The sequence below is a fragment of the Natrix helvetica genome (genome assembly GCF_964273705.1).
Source record: "Natrix helvetica genome assembly, chromosome: Z".
Taxonomy (NCBI): domain Eukaryota; kingdom Metazoa; phylum Chordata; class Lepidosauria; order Squamata; family Natricidae; genus Natrix; species Natrix helvetica.
This window is the reverse complement of record NC_138554.1, coordinates 133711471-133733036: the sequence shown is the minus strand read 5'-3', so window position 1 is coordinate 133733036 and position 21566 is coordinate 133711471. Positions and strand designations below refer to the sequence as shown.

Sequence of the window (21566 nt, the reverse complement as noted above, 5' to 3'; positions counted from 1 at the left end):
CCAAGTCTCAACTGAAGCTTCCTTCCTCTTTATGATGAATCAGCTTCCTGAAAGAATTTGATTTTCCAACAGCTAAAGCTGGCTTGTTACACCTTCTTTTTCTTTTCCTCTTCTCCTTTCCTGCAAATCTCATTGATGCTTTCGGTTCTCCAGGCAACCTAATTAAAATCTGGGACATGGTGGTTAAGAAAAATCAAAATCAGTGAGCCTTCACCATCTCTGGTTTAGGACAACCTCTCTGAAAATATGTGAGTGTGTGCACACAGAAACATATTTCAATGTAGCATATACTGATGAAGGGGCATACTGTACATATATACTTATTATATAGATAGCCCATAATAACAGGTAGACAGAATAGCAGTTATCTATTTAGTCAATGGTGTATGTGTGTGTGTGTGTGTGTGTTCCAGCATAACTCTGGAACGCCTCGAGCAATTTCAACCAAACTTGGTACATGGATGATTTACCCTCTGGAAAAAAAATATTGTGGGGGTAAGACACTCCTAAACCCCCTCGGGGTGTATGTTCTGTTATGTTACAGCCTGTTGTGCCACACTGCCGTTCTGGCTTCTACTGTACAGCGCAGTGGAGTTGCTATGGTAATGGCTTCATAGTACTCCACAAGGGGGCTCCCTCTAGTAAGGGGGAAAATCCAACTTTAGAAATTACCTTTGGTCCGGATATTTTCCCAATATAAATAAATACCCAGGCAATGCTGGTTTATCGGCTAGTAAGCCAATAAATTTGATCTAGTGGTTCAGGCACCAGGCTATAAACCAGGAGACTGTGAAGTATAGTCCTGCCTTAGCTGTGAAACTAATTGGGGTGACTTTGAACCAGTTCCCCTCTCTTGGTCCATCTCGCAGGGTTGTTATTATGGGGAAAGGTATGTTGGATATGTTTGCAACCTTGAGTTATTTGTAAAAATAATAAAGATGTGATATAAATCAAATCAATCAGCCTGATGGACCAACCAAGCAATACAGAATATTCTGCACTGATTTAATTCCGAAACAGGTTAAATCCATTTATATTTATTTCCTTTTTATGCTATACAAATGCACTTTTGCTCCCAGCTCTAATGACTTCACTGATCATGTTTTTTTTAAATCACTAGAGACCTGACTTTCATGCTGTCTTTTTAATCTAATTAATTACAATTAATTAACTTACTAAAATCTAAATGCTACATGCTTCAAGGGATTCTAGGTGGCTTACAATGTAGGTTTTTGTTATTAACATGTTGCCAAGTATTCTATTGAATGACTGGATAAGTAATCCAAATTCTTTTCTTTCCTCATCTATACCAGGTGTAAGCAACCCGCGGCTCTGGAGCCACATGTGGCTCTTTCATCCCTCTGCTGTGGCTCCCTATTGCCAGTTGGCACTTCAATTTTGAGAGGAGCTTCCTGATTGGGGGGGGGGGGAAGCAGGGTGTGCCAGGAAGAGACTCTATGGCAAGGGGTGGGTTTTCCGGTCAGCTCCACAATTGATAGGGCTTTCGGTTAGGACAGGTAGAGGAAAATGTACGTTGCGCTGGGAGGAGACTATGGTGGGGAAACCGGACTTCCAGTCAGCTCCAGAATTGAACGGGGGGCTTCCAGTTAGGACTTATTGGCTCTTCAAGTGTTTAAGGTAGCCGACCCCTGCTCTATACAGTAGTTTGCTGGGCTTTTAGCTTACTATGTTTCTATGAACTTGATAAATTATGCTATGATAAATTATATTTTAGGGCTCTCTGTAATGGATGAATACTATTTGTAGTTTGTTCAATAAACCATTGCAAAGATGGTTTGGAACAGTAGTATTTCTACTTTAGTGATTTTCAGATATGTGGATTTCAATGTTCAGAATTTCCCAGCAAGCATAATAGTTGGGAAATTCTGGGAATTGAATTCTAGGCATGCTGGCTGGGGAATTTTGCGAGTTGAAGTCCACACATCTTAAAGTTGCCAGGGTTGAAAAAACATGATAGTACAGTCATGAAATTCCAGCCTGCAATTGATGTATCCCCCTTTTTATGTGATTTTTACCTGAATATAAAATATAGAGTGTATGAATCACAAAAAAATATCTGCATAAGTCATCAGTGGCTGGATGAATACTATAAACCTTAAAATCAACCGTGCAATCTCTTTTCTTTAAAATACATTTTTCTCCTTTCAGAAGTCGGGGCAGCTGTTTCATTGGGCTGCAGATTTAGGGGGAGACTTTTATTATGCCATCACATGAAAATGCGTTTAAGATATAGAAGTACGAAACAATCCCTTTCATATTTAACCTTCACATGCTTTCTCATCCTTAGTCTGCAGGGTGAATGAGAGAACTCTACAAGGTGCAAAGGCAGAGAAATGTTTATTTTGTGAGTAGGAGGGAATACAACTCAGCTGAAAAACCAACTGTACTTTTTTTTTTCCTTTGCTATTTTCAGAAATTCAGAGGAAATGATGGGCTATTCATAAGGCAGGCAAATTGAACAGGCAGACTGAGCAATTTACCACCTCTGGGCTAAAAGAGCAGGGTTTTTTTTTTAAAAAAAGAACAGCTATTTTTTTAGTTAGAGAATTTCTCAGAGGTTTCTGTGGCCCAAAAGGATCCTGCAGGGTGCTTGAGGCTGCAGGCAGGGTTTACAATCCTCAAGGCTAGTGAAAAGACCCCTCCCTTCCCTCAGATTCGTGAGGTAACTCCACTGTTTTCATAACAGCCACTTTGGAACTAAGAAATCTTTGGACCTTGGGAACAAATAATATTTACATATACTACCTATTTTTGTAGAAGAATCAAACATCCCAGGGGGGGGAAAAGGAGGGGCATTCAGACTATAAACCTCTTATTTGTTTTCTTTCAACTACTAAGGCATGGAAGAATTTGGTTAATCTAGTGGCCTACAGCAGCAGCCCCCAAACTTTTGGGAACCAGAACAGGTTTCAGGGAGGGAGGTTTTCCCGATTGGAGGGGACGTGGTTTTGCGTGCTGCTTGCATCCCGCGGATGGGACTTCGCTTGTTTGTGCGGACTGGTTTCCGGCATGCTGTGGCCAGTGCCGGTCCGCATCTTAATGGTGATCTGGATTTGGGCAGCCCCAATAAGGCCAATCTAGTTTAATTCAGTATGCAGGGATTTGCAAGAAATGCTTGCAATCTCATTGCTAAATTCTTTCAGTGTAACCTCTGTATTCTCAGCTAAATAAGAATCATTAACTCTCTCTCTCTTTTTTTTTAATGTTAGTCTTCATTCTCCGAAAGCTGGCTAAAGGTGGAGGGAGGGAAGGAATGTAAGACCATTCCACATGTAGTAACTGCATGCAAACACAGGCTATATGGACATTGCAGTGAATTTGTGAAACTTAATTCCAAGAAAGAAAAGCTCCAGTTTTTTATTTCACAGGGGCTACAGGTGAAACACTATAACAATATTCATACAAGGAACTCATCCATAGAGCCACCCAGATTTCAACCTCATATGTTAAAAAACCCTGTTAGTGCAGTTAGTTTATATTCAAAGACTCGTGCAAATTGAGCAGATTGTTAAATGAACAAACATGGTTAATTTAATCGAGATAGAGAAGATATTACACAAGGGTGGAATATCTTATCTCAAGAATTACTACAAGGAGACCAGGAGAGTTGAAACAATCTGATAGTTTGTTATTTTAATGAGACTATCAATAAGAGCTACATAGAATTTAGATACAGATAGTCCTCAACTTACGACCACTTCCCCGAAAGGAGACTCATGACCAGGACTGGAAGTTACTATGGTTGGGGTCCCTCCACAGTCATGTGACCAAACCTTTGAGCACTCAGCAACACAGCCATATTTGTCGCTGTTTGCAAAATACCTCAGCCACGTTGACCATGTTTTATGATGGTTTTGCTGAACACCTGCACTTCATTTTTGGCAAAACCACTCCCATAGCAAGTCATTCATTTGCTTAAGCACCACAGTGTTTGCTTAACAGCTACCACAAAAAAAAAAAAAAAAACCTCACGTGACCAACCATGACAAATAGCTATGATGGACAGATTCTATTATAATTATATGCTGGAGACTACTTGTAATGCTTATGTGTATATACTATGCTAATCTAGTTTTAAGGACATGAGCAACATACTAAACCATGAAGCAATAGCAATGGCCACATTCACATAGTTCATAAACCCAAAGAACACAATCATGTCTTGGCCTGGAGTAGTCTAAAAATCTCAGGCATTGATGAAGGAGGAAGCTTAACCCATAAATATTGAAGTCCTTGAGTTTTGGGGATATGCATAAATCAAAGATTTAAGTTTTTACCTGAAAGCCTACTGACACACCTCCGGTTGAACTTTTCCTTTTTAACCATGACCACACCGTACCCATTTTGAGCCTTTTCCCACGGGGGAGGGAAAAGAAAAACTCAAGCCATTTTATAGCTGCTAAAAATCCTATTTCCTTGGTGGATTTAAAGATAAAGAGTCAGTTTTAGCAGCCCCCTTAGCCTACAGGAGAGAAAAGATTTTCCCATTGTAGGAATTAAGTTGTAACATAAACCAGTGTTTTCTCAACCTTGGCAGCTTTAAGATCTGTGGACTTCCAACTCCCAGAATTGAAATCTACACATCTCAAAGCCACCACTGTTGAGAAAATATTGAATAAACATTGCAAAACATTTTGCAAGGCATTAGACCGGCTCTCCCTTTAACAGGGACATACTAGCAATCTTAAGCAATTGAGAAAATAACAAGTTATGGAATCAGCGTAAGATGTGATTAGTAGAGTTTTACAGGGCAGGGGCCGAGTTTCCCCTGGCAAAACTAGGCTTTTATTAAGGTTGCTATCTTCAATACAATACAATAGCAGAGTTGGAAGGGACCTTGGAGGTCTTCTAGTCCAACCCCCTGCCTTGGCAGGAAACCCTATACCATTTCAGACAAATGGCTATCCAACATCTTCTTAAAGACTTCCAGTGTTGGGGTATTCACAACCTCTGGAGGCAAGCTGTTCCACTGATTAATTGTTCTGACTGTCAGGAAGTTTCTCCTCAGTTTTAAGTTGCTTCTCTCCTTGATTAGTTTCCACCCATTGCTTCTTGTTCTACCCTCAGGTACCTTGGAAAATAGTTTGACTCCCTCTTCTTTGTGGCAACCCCTGGATGGACCCTCCAGAAATAGCGAATGGCTTTTTGAGGAACAAATGGAATGCTAAATCTTCTCGCCTTACTAAGAAGTTCTCACTGCACACTTCCTTTGGGGCTGAACATCCAACTGGACTGGAGGACAGGATAAGTCAAGACACTCACTTCCACACGATTGTTCATATTTACAATTGCTGCCCATTTGATATTGATCAATTCTTAGCTTTGCTTTGGGGAGGGGGTCTTGTACTTTATTCAGCTGCAAGTAAATGTTAGCAAATGAAAGATTCCCCCCATTACTCATCTGTGCTATTGATTTTTTGATTTGGACTGTTAAAATCATAAAAGCAGAAACACTTTTTTTTAAAGGTTTGGAATCCTACAGGTAAGAAATCACTTATAAATCATGGTCTCTACACAAAAAGGCTTCATGCACTTAAAAAATGAGCAGGCCTTTCATTGCCATATTGACTTTTTAATCATATTCTGTGGATACCTCTACCTTCTGCCTACCTGTTAACTTCCTTTCTTACAGGTCACTATGGAACAGAAAAATGTCATCATACCAGCACTCAAGGAAAGAACAAAGGAGGATATCTATAGCTCGGGCTGAAATGAGGGATCTTTGGTGCTTTCTGAGCATGGTGGTTTTCTTGCAGATGTTTAATTACCCAACTAGGTAACATCATCAGTGCACTGATGATGTTACCTAGTTGGATAATGAAACAGATACTGTAATGAATCAATGCACAAGAATTACAGGTAGTCCTCGACTTACAAGCACTTGTTTAGTGATTTTCCAAAGTTACAAAAGCATTGAAAAAAGTGGTTTTTTGATCAGTTTTATGACGGTTGGCAGCATCTACATGGTCACATGATTTGGGCACTTGGTATTTATGATAGCTGCACTGTCCTGGGGTCATGTGTTACAATTTGGTAAACTTCGTAGTTGGCTTCCAACAAGCAAAGTCAATGGGACTTTTGCTTAATGACACAAGTGATTCACTTAATTATGACAAAGTGGTCATAAAAGGAGGCACAACACGTTTAACACATGCCTTACTTAGCAGCAGAATTTTGGGCTTAATTGTAAGTTGAAGACTATCTGTAGTTGAAATGTAGTTATGGGTATAATCCTTGTCAAACCCACTTAGCTATATACCTGGACTCCAAATATCCATGAGCTGTGGTTTTCAGGTACTATCATTTTACATACAGATAGTTTTTGACTTACAACAGTTCATTTAGTGACTGTTCCAAGTTACCATGGCACTGAAAAAGTGACTTATAACTGTTTTTCACACTTATGACCATTGCAGCATCCCCATGGTAACGTGATCAAAATTCAGACACTTGGCAATTGACTCGTATTATGATGATTGCAGTGTCCTGGGGTCATGTGACCACCATTTGGGAATTTCTGATGGGCAAAGTCAATGGGAAAGCCAGATTCACTTAACTGTGTTATTAACGTAACAACTGCAATGATTTACTTAACTGTGGCAAGAAAGCTTGTAAAATGGAGCAAAATTCAATTAACACTGTCTCGCTTAATGTTGGGCTCAATTGTGGTTGCAAGTTGAGGACTACCTACACATTCATTCACATTATCAACATTCACCAGACCCATTAAATTACAATCCAACCAATCACAGGCTAGTTTACTGGGCTGTAGAAACCCCAAATCTGTGATTAATTTGTGACTGCTGGATCACCAAGATCATAGTGTTAAGTGATCGCACAGAAGTTCTCATGGGCAAACATTTTGTATAAAATAGAATAGAATAGAATTTTTTATTGGCCAAGTGTGGTTGGACACACAGGGAATTTGTGTGTCACACAAGGAATTTGTAAAACTAAGCTAGCGTTAAATCTGCAGCAAATCTAGGTCTTCCATCTTCTGCGTGTGAAGCCACGTCAAGTAAGGAAATCTTCTAGAAGAGAATATATGGGCTGAACTGTGGAATCCTCGGTGCTCTCTAAATTTAGTTGTTTGTTTGCAGACATTTCATTACCCATCTATGGCATATCATCACAAATAAAATCCCACACTGGCTAATACTAATGACGTTCCTAGTTGGGTAATGAAATGTCTATAAGCAAATGACTAAGCTTAGAGAGCACCGAGGACCTCGCAGAAATCCTGTGTATGGTTATTTTGACGTTTCAGTGAAGCTTATTTTCAGGTAGACCCACAATGGGTTCCACTTAAGAGTTAAAAGACTTTGAAGTCAAAAAGGTTAGTTTTTAGTTGACTTCTAACTTCTACTATGGCATCCATCAGCTGGCAAAATATGGATTCTCAGCCTGTTTCCTCTCTTGTCTGTCCAAACTAGGGACAATAATATTTCTCTCCAGAGTAGGAGAGTTGAAAGTGTCATCAGCCTACAAAGTGTGGCAAATGTTTGAACTCTCAGAAGTGCTATATCAGTCTCAAGCTGCCTTTTTTTAAAAAAAAAATTAGGAACCTGTACTTACTATTTTTGAGGTAACACAACAGACAGGTGTTGGAGAGGGTGGCTTGGCAGCCCCCTGCCCCGGAGACAGGCCAAATCTTTGGCCAGTATCTGGAGGAGAAGAGGGTGTGTGAATCCGTGTTTCTAGCCTTTCCGGTTCGTGTCTGTAGCATTCAAGTGGAAATGCCGGCTGCTTGGTTCCCTGGGTGGGAGTCGATGGTGAAGAGGAAAGCCCAGACGCTAAAGATGAAATACAACAAAACAGAGCAGGTTAGTCCACCTCCACCTTCACACGGAGCAAATCATCCAGGTTTAAAAAAAAAAATTAACACCTTGCTCTCAACACATCCCAAAGGTGCTTTTCAAAAACTGGCATTCTTTGGGGTTTTCTTTTCTTTGAAAACATTTCATTTGTCATTCAAAAAGCTTCTGAGGAACTGAAGAAGCTTCTTGAATGAGAAGCGAAACATTTTCAAAGAAAAAACAAAGGAAGTCCAGTTGCCTTTTGGAAAAGCATCTTTGGGACAGCCATGACCAGATGACTAAGAATCTCCATAGCTACTTGCTGTCCCCAGTTGGATTCTTACCGCACCCTTAGCCCAACTGTACACATCACATCATGGTTGAGGGTGTCATGAGATTGCTTAGAAGGAAAATCTATTATGCTCTTCTCTTACAAACTTAATCAGCATAAACCTTAGCGAGGTGAGTGGCATACAAATTTAATAAACAAAAAATAAGAAAAAAACAGCCTCTCTATTTCTCCAATAGTGGAAAAATCAGTAGATGTACTTCAAGAGTGAGCCCATTCAGGAGCAGTTAAGTTTTAGACAAGTGATTCCTCAAATGCTATAGAGGCAGTCCTTGACTTACAACCATCCATTTAAGTTACACTGGCTCTGAAACAAAAAAATAGATTTATGACACACTTAAGACCATTGACATCCCTATGAGTCAAAGGAGCAAAATCCAGGAACTTGGACATGGGCATGGATTTACAATGATTTCAGAATCCCAGAGTCAGGGATGACCTTCCCAGCCAGCTTCCAATAAGCAAAGTCAATGGGAGAAGCCAGACTTGCTCAATTACCATGCGATTTGCTTAACAACTGCAGTGATTTGATTAACAGCCATGGCCAAAAAGGTCATAATTGAGGGTGTAACTTACTTAACTATTTTGCTGAGCAACAGAAGTTTTGGTTCCAATTGGGGTTGTCAGTCGAAAACCACTGGGGAATACTTCTACAGAAGCAGGTCCAGAATCAACTTTTTGGTGTTCCATTCATGTAAGTAAAATCTCCCATGAAAAGTAAAAAGGCCTCTTTCCTATTTTGCAGGCTGCCTGTCTTACATTCTGGTAAGATTTATGCTGATTTTTCATTGGTGATCACCAGCAGACCAAATACTGGTGAACTTTTAAAAAATATTCTTTTCAACATTCCCCCACCCTCTTGCCAATACAGTGTCTAGCTTCCTAGTTGTATTTATGGTACCACTGCTATCCAACCTCTTCATTTTGAATTGGTCTCTCTACTTTGGAATTTAGCAAACGGCTTTGATCACGGCCCTTTGCTTTATTATATTATCCCTGCATGATTGTTATCTGCCGAGCAATTGTAGGTTGTTATGAAGACATCAATGCAAATGTCTTTCCCCACCTCAAAAGGGAGCCAGTTTGGTGTAGTGATTAAGATGCTGGCCCAGCCGCATGTGAATTCCAGTCCCACTTTAGGCACAAAAGCTGGCTGGGTACTTTGAAACAATCACCAGGAGAAAGGGACGGTTCTAATCCTGCCTCAGCATGAAACCCATCTTGGGTGACTTTGAGCCCATCATCAGGAGATGGTGAGTTCTAGTCCTGCCAGGCACCAAAACCAGCTGATGGTACTAGGCCTGATGGTGCCTTAGGCCTGAAAGCAGGTTGGGGAACTTTGGGTCAGTCACTCTCAACCCACCACCCTACAGGGTTGTTGTGAGGAAAATAGGAAAAAGGCAGGACAAAAAAATTAAAAGCTTTCAGGTGAAAAGGATTTCACCAGTAATTTTCCATTCTCCATTCTACCACTCTTCTAGGAAAAGAGAAAATACCTGTCTTTCATTTGCTGAGTGGAATAAGTACGTTTGGATAAGTAATCGAAAAAGGAATTTTGTTTGAAGAGTTAAAACAAAGCTTTAAAACTGTAACAGCAGCAGTTTGGGCCAAAATCATGAAAATGCTCACCAGATTGTTCAGGAGGACACTTCTTATTTTAGATGTTGCCATGGAAAAACTTCTACGGAATTTTTTTAAAAATCCCCAAATGGGCTTTGCTTAAGTATATTTAAGAAGTGGAAGGCTTTCAGACTACACAAAAATGTGTGTAGTGTTGTTGATCCATGTGGAAATAGATCACAGGATCTTTAGTGTACGAGACTTCAGTTATAGCTCAGACTTCTGCTCTCTTTTAAATGTGGATATACTATAATCCTGCCTTTGAAGGAGTGAAGCATTGCCAGAAATGGGAGTTAAAATGGAAGAATTGAAAAAGAGCATTTGAAGGGGAGTGGGCTGAGATAAAGCATATAGACAAGAATGGAGTTGGGTTGAAATCTCATGGAAAAGAAGAACTGAAAAGCAAGAAAGAAGAACATATGTTGTGTGAATAAAAAACGATGACCTTTAATATTGCAACTCGTTAGTTTTACGGATGCCACTAATCCTCAATGCACCACCAGAGGACATGGCAAATCAAGAAGAATGGCTAATGTTATGGTTGGTTGGTTGGCTGCTTTTACTTTTTTGTAGGAATAGGTAGTCCTCAACATATAAGCATTCGTTTAGCGTCTGTTTAAAATTACAGCGGCACTGGAAAAAAACACTGTCTTTGCAGTAATGACTATTGTGTGATCAAAATTTGGGCACTTGGCAACTGGCATGTATTTTGCAACCGTTGCAGGATCCTGGGGTCACGCGATCACTTTTTGTGACCTTCCCAGACAGCTTCCGACAAGCAGAGTCAATAGGAGGAAGCCAGGTTCACCTAACAACTGCAGTGTTTTGCTTAATAACGGTGGCAAAGAGATTGTAATATTGGGTGTTACTCACTTAATAATCACCTTGCTTAGCAATAGAAATTCTGGTCCCAGTTGTGCTCACCATTCGAGGACAACTTTGTAGTGATGGTAGAAAGAATGTGACCCAATCACAATTATGTTCAATTACATTATCAACATGCCTGCAGGTGGTTTAAAAGAAAGAGTTAATCATAAACCAATTCCCCTATCCAGGTACGTCTGAATTGTAGTATGTTCTTCAGAAAAAGGATTTGGACAGAGGCTTCGAATTGCACAAGAGTGCAAGCACGCTGCCCTTTTTAAAGCAACTGCATCTTATTCAGGCAAAGTTTCTGCAAAGTTTGGGAAGTGTGTATCAGGCTCCAGGAGTCAAGAAAGACACATTGTGTTACTTTTAAACAGTTTCCTTTATTGTTTCTCACACTTAGAAATCTTGCAGAACTATAAAGCAGCCCACTTGCATCATTAAAGATATATTCTGAGAATTGCTAGGGTGGAGCCATTTTAATTCTTTTTCTCCCAATCAAACCATCTAAACTTTGCTGTCTCTTTGTCCTCTGGAATGCAGCCCCTCCCTCCTGGGAGTCCAGACTACATTTCACCACAAGGGAACAAGGCTCCTTTAATGAGCCAGCTCTTTAAAGCAACCGCATCTTTTTCTAGGTTCCCATAGATTCCTGAAAAATATATATATAATGACTCTTAAGAAACGCCGTGTGGCTATTTCCACACCTTCAAAAGTGTATCTCCTGAACAGGGGTGGGTTGCTGTTGGTTTTACTACCAGTTTGCAACCCACGCACTGTGTGCACATGCGCTACTTAATGGAAATTGTTCTGTGCACATGCGGTGGCGAGGGAACCAGTTCAGGGGTGTAGCAGGCCTGAGTCGCTGCCGGTTCTGCGACCCAGGCCTGAATTCCACTACAGGTTCGGTCAAACTGGCAGCAACCCACCTCTGCTTCTGAACCATATTTGAAGTGCCCAGTTCTAAAATTCAGTATGTATTCTCAAATAACATTGCTGGCTACTAATGCTTGCTTCCAAAAATATTGAATACATTTTCTTTATCCTGAGATGTCTTTTAAATATAACCTTTTGATTGAACACATCAGGCTTTCTCAAAGTGCTTGAGTCTGGAGCACAAGCTACAGATGATTAAAATGACCACTAGAAGGAGAAATTGCTGCATCAGCCTTGATTGCTACAACGGGTGGAATAAAATTGCAAGAAGCACTAATGGAGTAACAAATCAGTGGAATGGATGTCCGATAACAGGCTGTGCCAAAATAAAAATAACCAGACACGCAGGAGCCAAGCCGCACCATCTGCAGAGTACAGTAATCAACATACCAATAAATAAATATAAGACAGTAAGAGGGATTCAATAAGCGATCATCATACAAATTGCTTTTTTGGAGCATTTGAAAGCTACATCTATCTTTCTCTTTATTTCCAGTTGACACACGAGGCAATGTTGAGAAAAAGCAGATTTGGAAAGTGGGAATTTTCAGATGAAATAACTAAGGGGAAAAGATGCTGAATGCATTTTCCATAATTTCTGCACACCTGCTATACACACACATACTCTCTCTCCTCTCTCTCTTTCTCACAGCATTAAGGCATGGCTTTCTTGTTGCTGGTTCAGTGAGTTGCATAAACCTACCACGTGATTTACAAACCATGGTTTGCAACATAAGGCAGTGTTTTTCAAGGTCCGCCATTTTAAGACATCTTAAGAGTTGAAGTCCTCACATCTTAAAATGGCAGAGCTGATAAACAGTGGCACAGGTTGTTGTGTGCACTATGTCCAAAGGAATTCCGGATCTTTGGGGCCTCTTTATTCTTTGACAGCCAAACACGGACAGAAACATTTAAAAGCTACAGCACAGGACAGCAAATATCCGGATCCAGAATAGGCAGTCCTCCACCCCTGACTCTGGGGCAAGGAGTAAAATAGGCATTAAAAACAGGGAACCATGGAAATGATGAATTGCAGATAAAATAAGAATTAGAAAGAGGCCAGGTAGGAAGTAGGAGGGGTCAACTAGCCAATATTGAAGGTGATTCCTTGTAAGCTTTTGAAGATCAGTAAAAGGAAGGGAATTGATAAGCTTGCCTCTGCCTCCCATGGCAGAGAGGCCAGGTGCCACAGCTAATAAGACCCTGTGTTGTTGTACTGCAGTGATGCAGATTTAGTAAGATGCAGATTGATGGAGGCACGGGGTCTCATTGGAGGAAATACAGGTAGTCCTTGAACGTACAACCACAATAGAGCCCAACATTTCCATTGCTAAACAGTTAAGTGAATTTCGCCCCATTTTATGGCCCTTATTGCCACAGTGCAGTTGTTAAGTGAAACATACTGGCATTAAGAGAATCTATTTTCCCCACTGACATTGCATGTCGGTGATCCTGGGATAGTTCAACCATCATAAATACTTCCAAGTGCCCCGATTTTGATCATGTGACAATGGGGATGCTGCAATAGTCATAAATGTGAATAAAACGTCGTAAGTCAATTATTCAGTGCTATTGTAACTTCAAATTATCACTGAATGAATGGTTGTAAGTCAAGGACTACCCATAGTCCTTCTACTATGTTACCATGACCTCTGCAACACTTCAGGAAAGGCTATTGATACAGATTGAATTATGAATGTTACAGAGTCTGCCTAATATGGTTGTAAGTCGTAACAGTTATAAAATGGATCAATCATTAACCAATCCGATATTATGACCTTTATGTTAGCGGTTGTTAAGCAAACGCCTCCGCCATAAAGCTATGGACACAGTTCTGCTGAAAACTGGAAGTAAATGCCAGTTTTTGGTAAAACATAGTAATGTGACCATAGGATATTGCAAATGACCATAAATGCATCCAGTTGCTGAATGTCTGAACTCAGGGATTCTTAAAATTGAAGTTGCCATGGTTGTCCACCCCTAGCATAGGCTATTGCCTAGAAAATGTGTGTACAGTTAGTCCTCGACTTACAACAGTTTGCTTAGTAACCCTTCAATGTTACAACGGTACTGAAAAGGGAGACTTATGACCATTTTTCACACTTATGACCATAGTAGCGTCCGCATGGCTATGTGATTTACATTTGGATGGTTGGCAATAGATTCACATTTATGACGGTTGCAGTATCCTGGGGTCATGTGATCACATTTTGCGAACTTCTGACAAGCAAAGTCAATGGGGTCACTTAACAACCATGTTACTAATTTAACAACTGCAGTGATTCACTTAACCAATGTGTCAAGAAAGGTTGTAAAATAGGACAAAACTCACTTTGACAAATTTTTCACTCAGCAGCATAAATTTTGGGCTCAGTTGTGGTCATAACTTGAAGACTACCTGTAATTATTCCTTCATTGCACAGGGTATTTTTCTCCAATCCAGAAGGGCCTTTCTTCTGTCTTATCATTGGCCAATTAAAACCACAGGATGTGTCCCTTAAGCTCAGGCATCCCTGGACTCTGTTGACGTCAGGACAAATGTTGAGACAGCCCAACCTTGACTGGCTGCCCTCTCAGCTTGCCCCTTGACGCAGGAGTCTCTAGCTTTCTAACTAGCTATCTCATGCTCTGTTTGTGCTGGATATCACTTTATGGCAGCAAACTTTGTCTGACTTTCCTGGGGTTTAACCACTGGACAGAAAAATGAGATTCTTCTGATTCATCTTTTTCCCATGTGAGGACATCAGTAGAACTGTATTGGTGGAAGATTTATCTAGTCCAGAGATCTCCAAAATTGGTAACTTTAAGACTTGTGGACTTCAACTTCCAGAATTCCCCAGCCACTATGACGGACTGAGGAATCAATCAATCAGAATAGAACTGGAAGGGGCCTTGGAGGTCTTCTAGTCCAGTCCCCTGCACAAGCAGCAGACCCTACCTACATCATTTCAGACAAGTGATTGTCCAGTCTTTTCTTAAAAATCTCCAGTGATGGGAGCATCCACAATTTCTGGAGGCAAGCTATTCCACTGGTTAATTATCTTAACGGTTAGGAAGTTTCTCCTTAATTTCAGGTTGCTTCTCTCCTTGATTAGTTTCCATCCATTGTTTCTTGTCTTGCCTTCTGGTACTTTGGAAAATAAGCTCCCCCCTTCTTTGTGGCAGCCCCTCAAATACTAGAATACTGCTATCACATTTGTTAAAGTCCACACGTCTTAAAACTGACAAATTTGGAAACTCCTGATCTAATCTAGCATTCTGTTCCTATAGGACCAACCTGATGATAAAGAGAAACCTTGGAGTGGAGCCTGGCCCTTGCTGATTTCAACAGTATCCCACGGGTAACTTGTCGCTGTTTTTTTCTGGGATATTACTTCAACTTCTCAGTCTAATCTACAGATAGTCCTTGACTTATGACCACAATTGGACCAGAATTTCCCTTGCTAAGTAAGGTGGTTGTTAAGTGAATCCCACTTCATGTTACCATGTATTTTTTCATAGTTAAATGAATCATTGCACTTGTTAAGAGAATTATGCAGTCATTAAGTGAATCCAGCTTACTTCATTAACTTATCTTGTCAGAAGCTGGCTGGGAAGGTTGCAAATGGAGACCACATAATCCAGGGATACTGCAATCATTGTAAATATATGTTCATTGCCAGGTGCCCAAATTTTGATCACACGACCATGGGGATGCTGCAATAATTGTAAGTACAGGTAGGTGGTTGTAATTCACTTTTTTCAGTACCATTGTAACTTTGAGAGGTTACTAAACAAATGGTTGTAAGTCAAGGACAATCTATGTAGCTTTAGGATTCTCTAAATATGTCTAATGTTTTGGGTACCAATCAACTGTATCCAACAAGCTTCCAAACCAAGACGGCCTTTTTCCATCCTTCTTTGATAGCAGCTGCGGTTGAAGGTATCTTGTTTGGGATCCTGGAAGTATTAAATAGCTATCAAGGCTGATAGCTTCGGCCTGATCCTCAATGAACTCGTCCAGTTTCATTCTTAACATCTCAGTTACCAACCACTTGTGATCTCATAGCAAACTTCAGAATTTACCTCTGGACCATGAGTAGAAATTTATTTCTTTTATCTATCTGAAGTGGTAATAAATGAGAACAAATTCCTTATCATGAAAGATAGGGAAAAATACTACTTTCCTTTCAGAAGGATACAGGGAGCTTTTCGTCCAAATGGCAGGCTTACGCTTCAAATTCTGCTTCTTTTGTATGTGTGTCACACCCCATACCTGTACAAAAGAGGCAGAGCTTTTGTTGCCACGGCACAGCTCTGCCTTCACCTTTTGGCCAATCCATGTTTTTCCACACTAGGTTTCATTTTATAGACCTCTGTCCAGAAGCTTCTGCAAGAGGGTGTCCAAGAGATGGGGGAGGGGCAGGAGATGGGGGAGGCAACCAGATTTTGTGGTTACGTGCCTACCAGAGGTGGGTTGCTCTCAGTTCGGCCGAACAGGTAGTGGCAGCGGCGGCGGCAGGCTCCACCCACTCACCCGGACGCTTCTGCGCATGTGCCGAAGCGATGCGCGACAGCACAAGCGAACTGGTAGTGCTGGAATTTGAAACCCACCTCTGATGTCTACCCATGTCCCTTTCCATTTTCTCCAGATCTGCACCACCAATTCCTTTCATTTCAATATTGGTCCTTGCCTTTTCTCTGTGAAGTTGCTTGTTAGTCAGACTTTCTTTTGCCCAGGAAGAGTCTTATTTTCCCTGAAGATTGTGTAGAAGGCTATTCCCCACTTCCAAAACCAGCAAAGAAATAAGATCTACCTACTGTGAATGCTTACAAAACAACACAAAAGGCTCAACATGGGTCAAAAAAGCGTTTTCTGAGGGGTTCTTTCGGGGTCCCAGACAGAAAAATCTACCAATCTTCCAGCCACTTTTTCTGTACATACAAACATATCTTTGAATTTCAGTTTTAAAAACAAACAGCACCCAGAGTTGGCAATGCCACTATACGTATAGCATGCTTCGTTTATTTATCCTTTTTAATAACTTTTTTAAAAAACCATTTCCAAAGATAAAATTTTGAATGCACATGATCGGGAATGCAACATCCTAAGTGCTAAGGACTGGCTCTAAGTCCCCTTTATCAGTGCCGTCGTTAACTTCAAACGGTCACTAAATGAGTGTTTGTAAGTCAAAGAGTACTGGTATGTCCTGAAAAGAGGAACAATCTCTGGCTGACACCACAATACATACATCAACGTGTATCTTTTCTGTCCAGAAAAAAACAGGGTCTTTAATTGGGAAAAGTTTTACAGTGATCAATTTGAAGGCCAAATCCATGTATAGCACTGGAGTCCAGCACACTTATCTGTGCCTTCTTCACCTAAATGCCTCTTTTTCCAGGGGGGGAAGCTGAAGAAGGCCACCACATGAGCCCAGGATAAAGTAAGCTGCTTTAAGAGGTTGCAGTCAACCCAGTTTCCTGAGTAGCATATTTTTCCTTGAGTCCAAAGTATTACGCAACATCTTGATTTTTTTGTTCCTAAGAAGCTAGTTAGCTAAGTATCAGAACTCATTTGCTCAAGGTGGAAAGTTCCACTGGGTAAGCTCACACCTGCAGCTCAAATTGTACAGCCCAAACACACATATATCACTTTGATGATCAGCAGCCAGCATTAAAGTAGTCTTTGGGGAAATGTTTATCCTAATACCAGGGGTGGGTTGCTGCCGGCATTACCGCCGGTTTGCTGCATGCGCAATTTTGCGTGCGCATGCTCGTTTTGCTCACACGCGCATGCACATTTAACCATACATGCAATAAACCCAGTGGTGGGTTCCAGCGTCACCCACATGGACGCGTGTGGTGCACACATGCGTCGTATTTGCTTGCAACGCTTCTGCAAGCCTCCGTGACACTCCAGCTGCTCGGCGAGTGTCACGCAGGCTCCTTATGCGCCATGCGTGGAAGTGCCAAAGGCTTAAAAGACAGGTAAGGAGCTCGGGTGGGTGAGTGGGCCCTCCGGAGCACCGTACTAGAAAGGTACTCAGTGCTCCGTGCAGGCTCCGGTATGCCCGTACCAGGGCATACTGCCTGCAACCCACCACTGGCGCAGAGGCAAAAAACAAGATTGGCAGTGCCATAGGAACCAGTTCGGGGGCGTGGCAGGTTCTAGCAACTCAGACCACCAAACTACCGGTTCAGCCAAACCACTCCGAACCAGTAGGAACCCACCACTTCCTGATACTCTAATATTGCTAATACAGCTGTGGGAAAAATAGAGGAAGAACTCCAAATGTTTCTTCTAAAATTTCAGAACTGCAGATAAAACAATTAAATGAACTGTGAGTATTTGTGAGCTGTGAATTGGGTCTGTCTAGTTCAGGGGTATCGAACCCACCTCGTCACAGCAGCATCACATGACATATCAGGACTTTTTCCCCCTTCACTAAACTGGGAGTTTGACACCCCTGGTCTAGTTTAATGAAAAGAAGGACTAGGGGTGATAGGATAGCAGCCTTTCAATATTTAAGGAGCTGCTACAAAGAAGAACCTATTCTCCAAAGCACCTGAAGGCTGGACAAGAAACAACATATGAAAACCTATCAAGGAGAGAAGCAACTTAGAACTGAGGAGAATAACGATTTGCCTTCAGAAGTTGTGAATGCTCCAACGCTGGAAGTTTTTAAGAAGAGATTGGACAACCATTTGCCTGAAATGGTATGAGGTCTGCTGCTTGACCAGGGGATTGGACTAAAATACCTCCAAGGTCACTTCCAATTCTTATTATTTTCTAATTCTGTATTTCCAGTACAATAAATCTTCAACAGTTTCCAAAGTCCCCATTCTGAAAGGATGTACCAGAAATGTCTTCTCCTAATTAAACCATGGGAGCCTGCTATTGATTCTCTTCCAACACTGCATAACCTAAGACTTCACAGTAGTGTTCTCAACAATTTCTTAATAAACTGGCTGGCTTCACTCAAAATACTAAACTACAGTGTTGAATTGAGCTCCTGGTCATCAAGAGAGGTAATTAATAACAGGAGGGGGAATGCTTAAGAGTTTATTGTCAAAGACCACAGATTGCATCACAGACTGTAACATAATGAAATAGAAGGTATGCGGTATCAAGAAATCTGCACTGCGCTCAAGATAAAGAGGGAAAAAGGAATGTTTTTAATGCCACACCAGAAATAACCTTTAAAGAAACAGGTGTATTGGGCTAAGGTGATCAGGCTGCAAAACAAAACGCTAAAGAAAGGATTTCTCCAGCATGGGGTTCGATTTGCAATAAGCAGACTTGGTGGTTGGTGCTGAACAGGCGCCAACCTGAGAAGGAGCCAACTTCTGCTCACTTTGAGGAGGCCAAACTGCAGATGAGGAAATGGGAAAATGGAAAAGGATGCTGATGAAGGGGAGGGGAAGGGAGAGGGAGGGGACCAGGGGAGTGTAGAATAGTACTTCCCAATCGCGGCTACTTTAAGATGTATGGGATTCAACTCCCAGAACTCTCCAGGAATCCTGGGAACTGAACTCCACATATTTTCAAAGTTGCCAAGGCTGAGAAACAATTTAATCTATTACAATATGCCCCAAAGTTATTTTCTGAAGCAATATCATTATTTTGCTCCAGCATCCCTAGGTATTCTTCCTAGAAATCCAAACAGGGAGAGATTAAAGCAGGGGTCCCCATCCATCCATGGGTGGGATCCAGGCAGCGTGCAAATCCATGCCTTCCCCCCCTCAGTCCACAAAAAACTCCCCCCCCTCCACAGAACTAGTCCCTGGTGCCCAAAACGTTGGGAACTGCTGGACTAAAGCCAGTATAGTTTGGCTTTGAAAGGTATACAGATATTCCTCCGCTTATAGCCACTACTAAGCTCGAAAGTTTTGTTGCCAAGCGAGATATTTGTTAAGTGAATTGCGCGCCGTTTTGTAACCTTTCTTTTGCCACAGTTGTTAAGTGAATCACTGCAATCGTAAAGTGAATTTGACTTCTCCATTGAATGTACTAGTCAAAAAGGTGATCACGTGACCCTGGGACACTGCAACGGTCCTAAATATGAATCAGTTGCTAAGCATCTGAATTTTGATCAAGTGACCACGGGGACGCTGCAATGGTTGTTAAGTGTGAAAAACGGTCATTGTCACTTTTCCCAGTGCCATTATAAATTTGAAAGGTCACTAAACGAACTGTCATAAGTCAAGGACTACTTGTATTGGGGCTTAATTTGCTTCCTTGGGTCAGACCTGAACTCGCAACTCCCACTTTCTCCTTTCTGGTCGGCATAAAAGAAACAGCTGCAAAGAAAAAAAAAACCTGCCTGTTAACAAATACTGAACCCTCCCAAGAGGTATGGAAACAGCTGGCGGGAGAAGGGGAGGGGAGAAATGTTGGCTCATTCCCGCAAGGAGGTGAGAAGGAGGGGAAGAATGAACACAGGGAAGGGTTACTGATTAAAACAAGCAGGGGAACAAAGGCCGAGCAGGCATCGGATTCCTGTGGACAAAGCAAACAAGGTTATTTTGCTTAACTCTGCAGAGCAGGTTTTCAAAGGTCGCCACACACTGGGCATTGTGTTGCACACACGCATAACAAGAACCAGATGTTCATGCTGCTGCTGATTCATGCAAAATTTAAGTAGTGCAGGGCCAATCCAAAAAGTCAAGATGTTGTAGCTGCCATCTTAATTTTTTTTATTATTATTATTTTTTGGACCCTGCTGACTGCTTTTTGGTATATATAGTGTTGTTCCTCATCTTGCGTTGCACTGGGACATGTTCAGCCAAGTTCCTTTCTGCGTGCAACGCTGCTGTGAAAATGAAGGTTAGTGGGGAAAGGGGTTAAACCAAAATTAGTTCTATTCTGCCAACGAAGTGGAAGAACACCTGTCTGTTTTGCCGGTTTCAGTAGGTTCCTATCCTGTGCTAAGCTACAAAAGTCTGTGCGTCCTTAGTGCTCTCTGAGCTTGATGGGTTTTCTTGCAGACTTTTCATCACCCAACTAGGTAATGTCATCAGGGAGAAAGAAGCAGTGTTTGCTTTCTGTTTTATATAAAGTGCCTCCCTATGCTAGTGTTGGTGGGAATGTAGTTTTCTTCTTGGATTAATGCCCGACCCTCAATCAAGCAGTAAACAATATCCCAATCAAGGAACTACGACTCAGACAAACAATCAAATGGCAAATGGCAGCCTAATCAAGAAACTACCAACCCAAAACTATTTACTTTTAAGTGATTCACTTAACAACTGTGGCAAGAAAGATCATAAAATGGGGCAAAAGCAACTTAACAACTGTCTCGCTTAGCAACGTACGTTTGAGCTCAATGTGGTTTTAAGTTGAGGATTACGATTTAAAAACAAACAAGAAAACATAAAACAAACTGAAAGGACAGACTCTATGGACCACTAAGTCTTTTTCTGCCATCAATTGTCTATGCTTCTAAGAGTCGACAGTAACACAATGGCACTTAACTACCAATTCCTACACCAAATAGCTGAAGATGTGGGGGTCTCAAATGATAATATTTGTGTGGTGGCTGGGAAAAAAAATGGCTAAAATAACACCTGTGTAACCCTGATGTAAATCAAGAGAAGCCAGTCCAGAGGGAGGGAAAACACAAACAAATGTGTGTATGAATTTATTCTCCCTTCACCAAGGCCCAGAGCAAGCAAAGCGGCCCTTTTATTTTAGTTTTATTTTTGATCCACACACGTCGACGCCACACACAGCCACTGCAATTATAGAATCACAACTGGATGACGCCACCATGGCCTGGACTCCAGTATCAGCCTCTTGAGTGTGACAGACATGTGCCTGTCAGCAAGGGCAGGCGGGAATCAGCCAGGACTCACACCTGCTTGCCAGCCTTGCTTGCAGCAAGGGGAAATCTACGCCCTGCCACTGGTTCTTCCTCTCTGCTTCCTTTTAAGGAGGTGCCCCATCCAGCTCAAAGTACTCCATTAGGAGGCTATAAAAAGAACGCAGAGATGTAGGC

General features: G+C 41.5%; 1 protein-coding gene across 7 annotated transcripts in view; it reads right to left on the bottom strand.

Moving 5' to 3' along the window:
* Positions 1-21566, bottom strand: part of PRKAG2 (protein kinase AMP-activated non-catalytic subunit gamma 2) — a 262399-nt gene that overhangs the window by 79084 nt on the left and 161749 nt on the right. For all 7 annotated transcript variants that reach the window (XR_014176763.1, XR_014176764.1, XM_081970170.1 and 4 more), the window contains one exon: positions 7597-7814. Coding sequence is in view for 5 of the 7 variants with exons in the window: in XM_081970170.1 (XP_081826296.1) it covers positions 7597-7814 (218 nt within the window). In the remaining 2 variants the exon portion in view is untranslated. The remainder of the gene's footprint in view (positions 1-7596; positions 7815-21566) is intronic.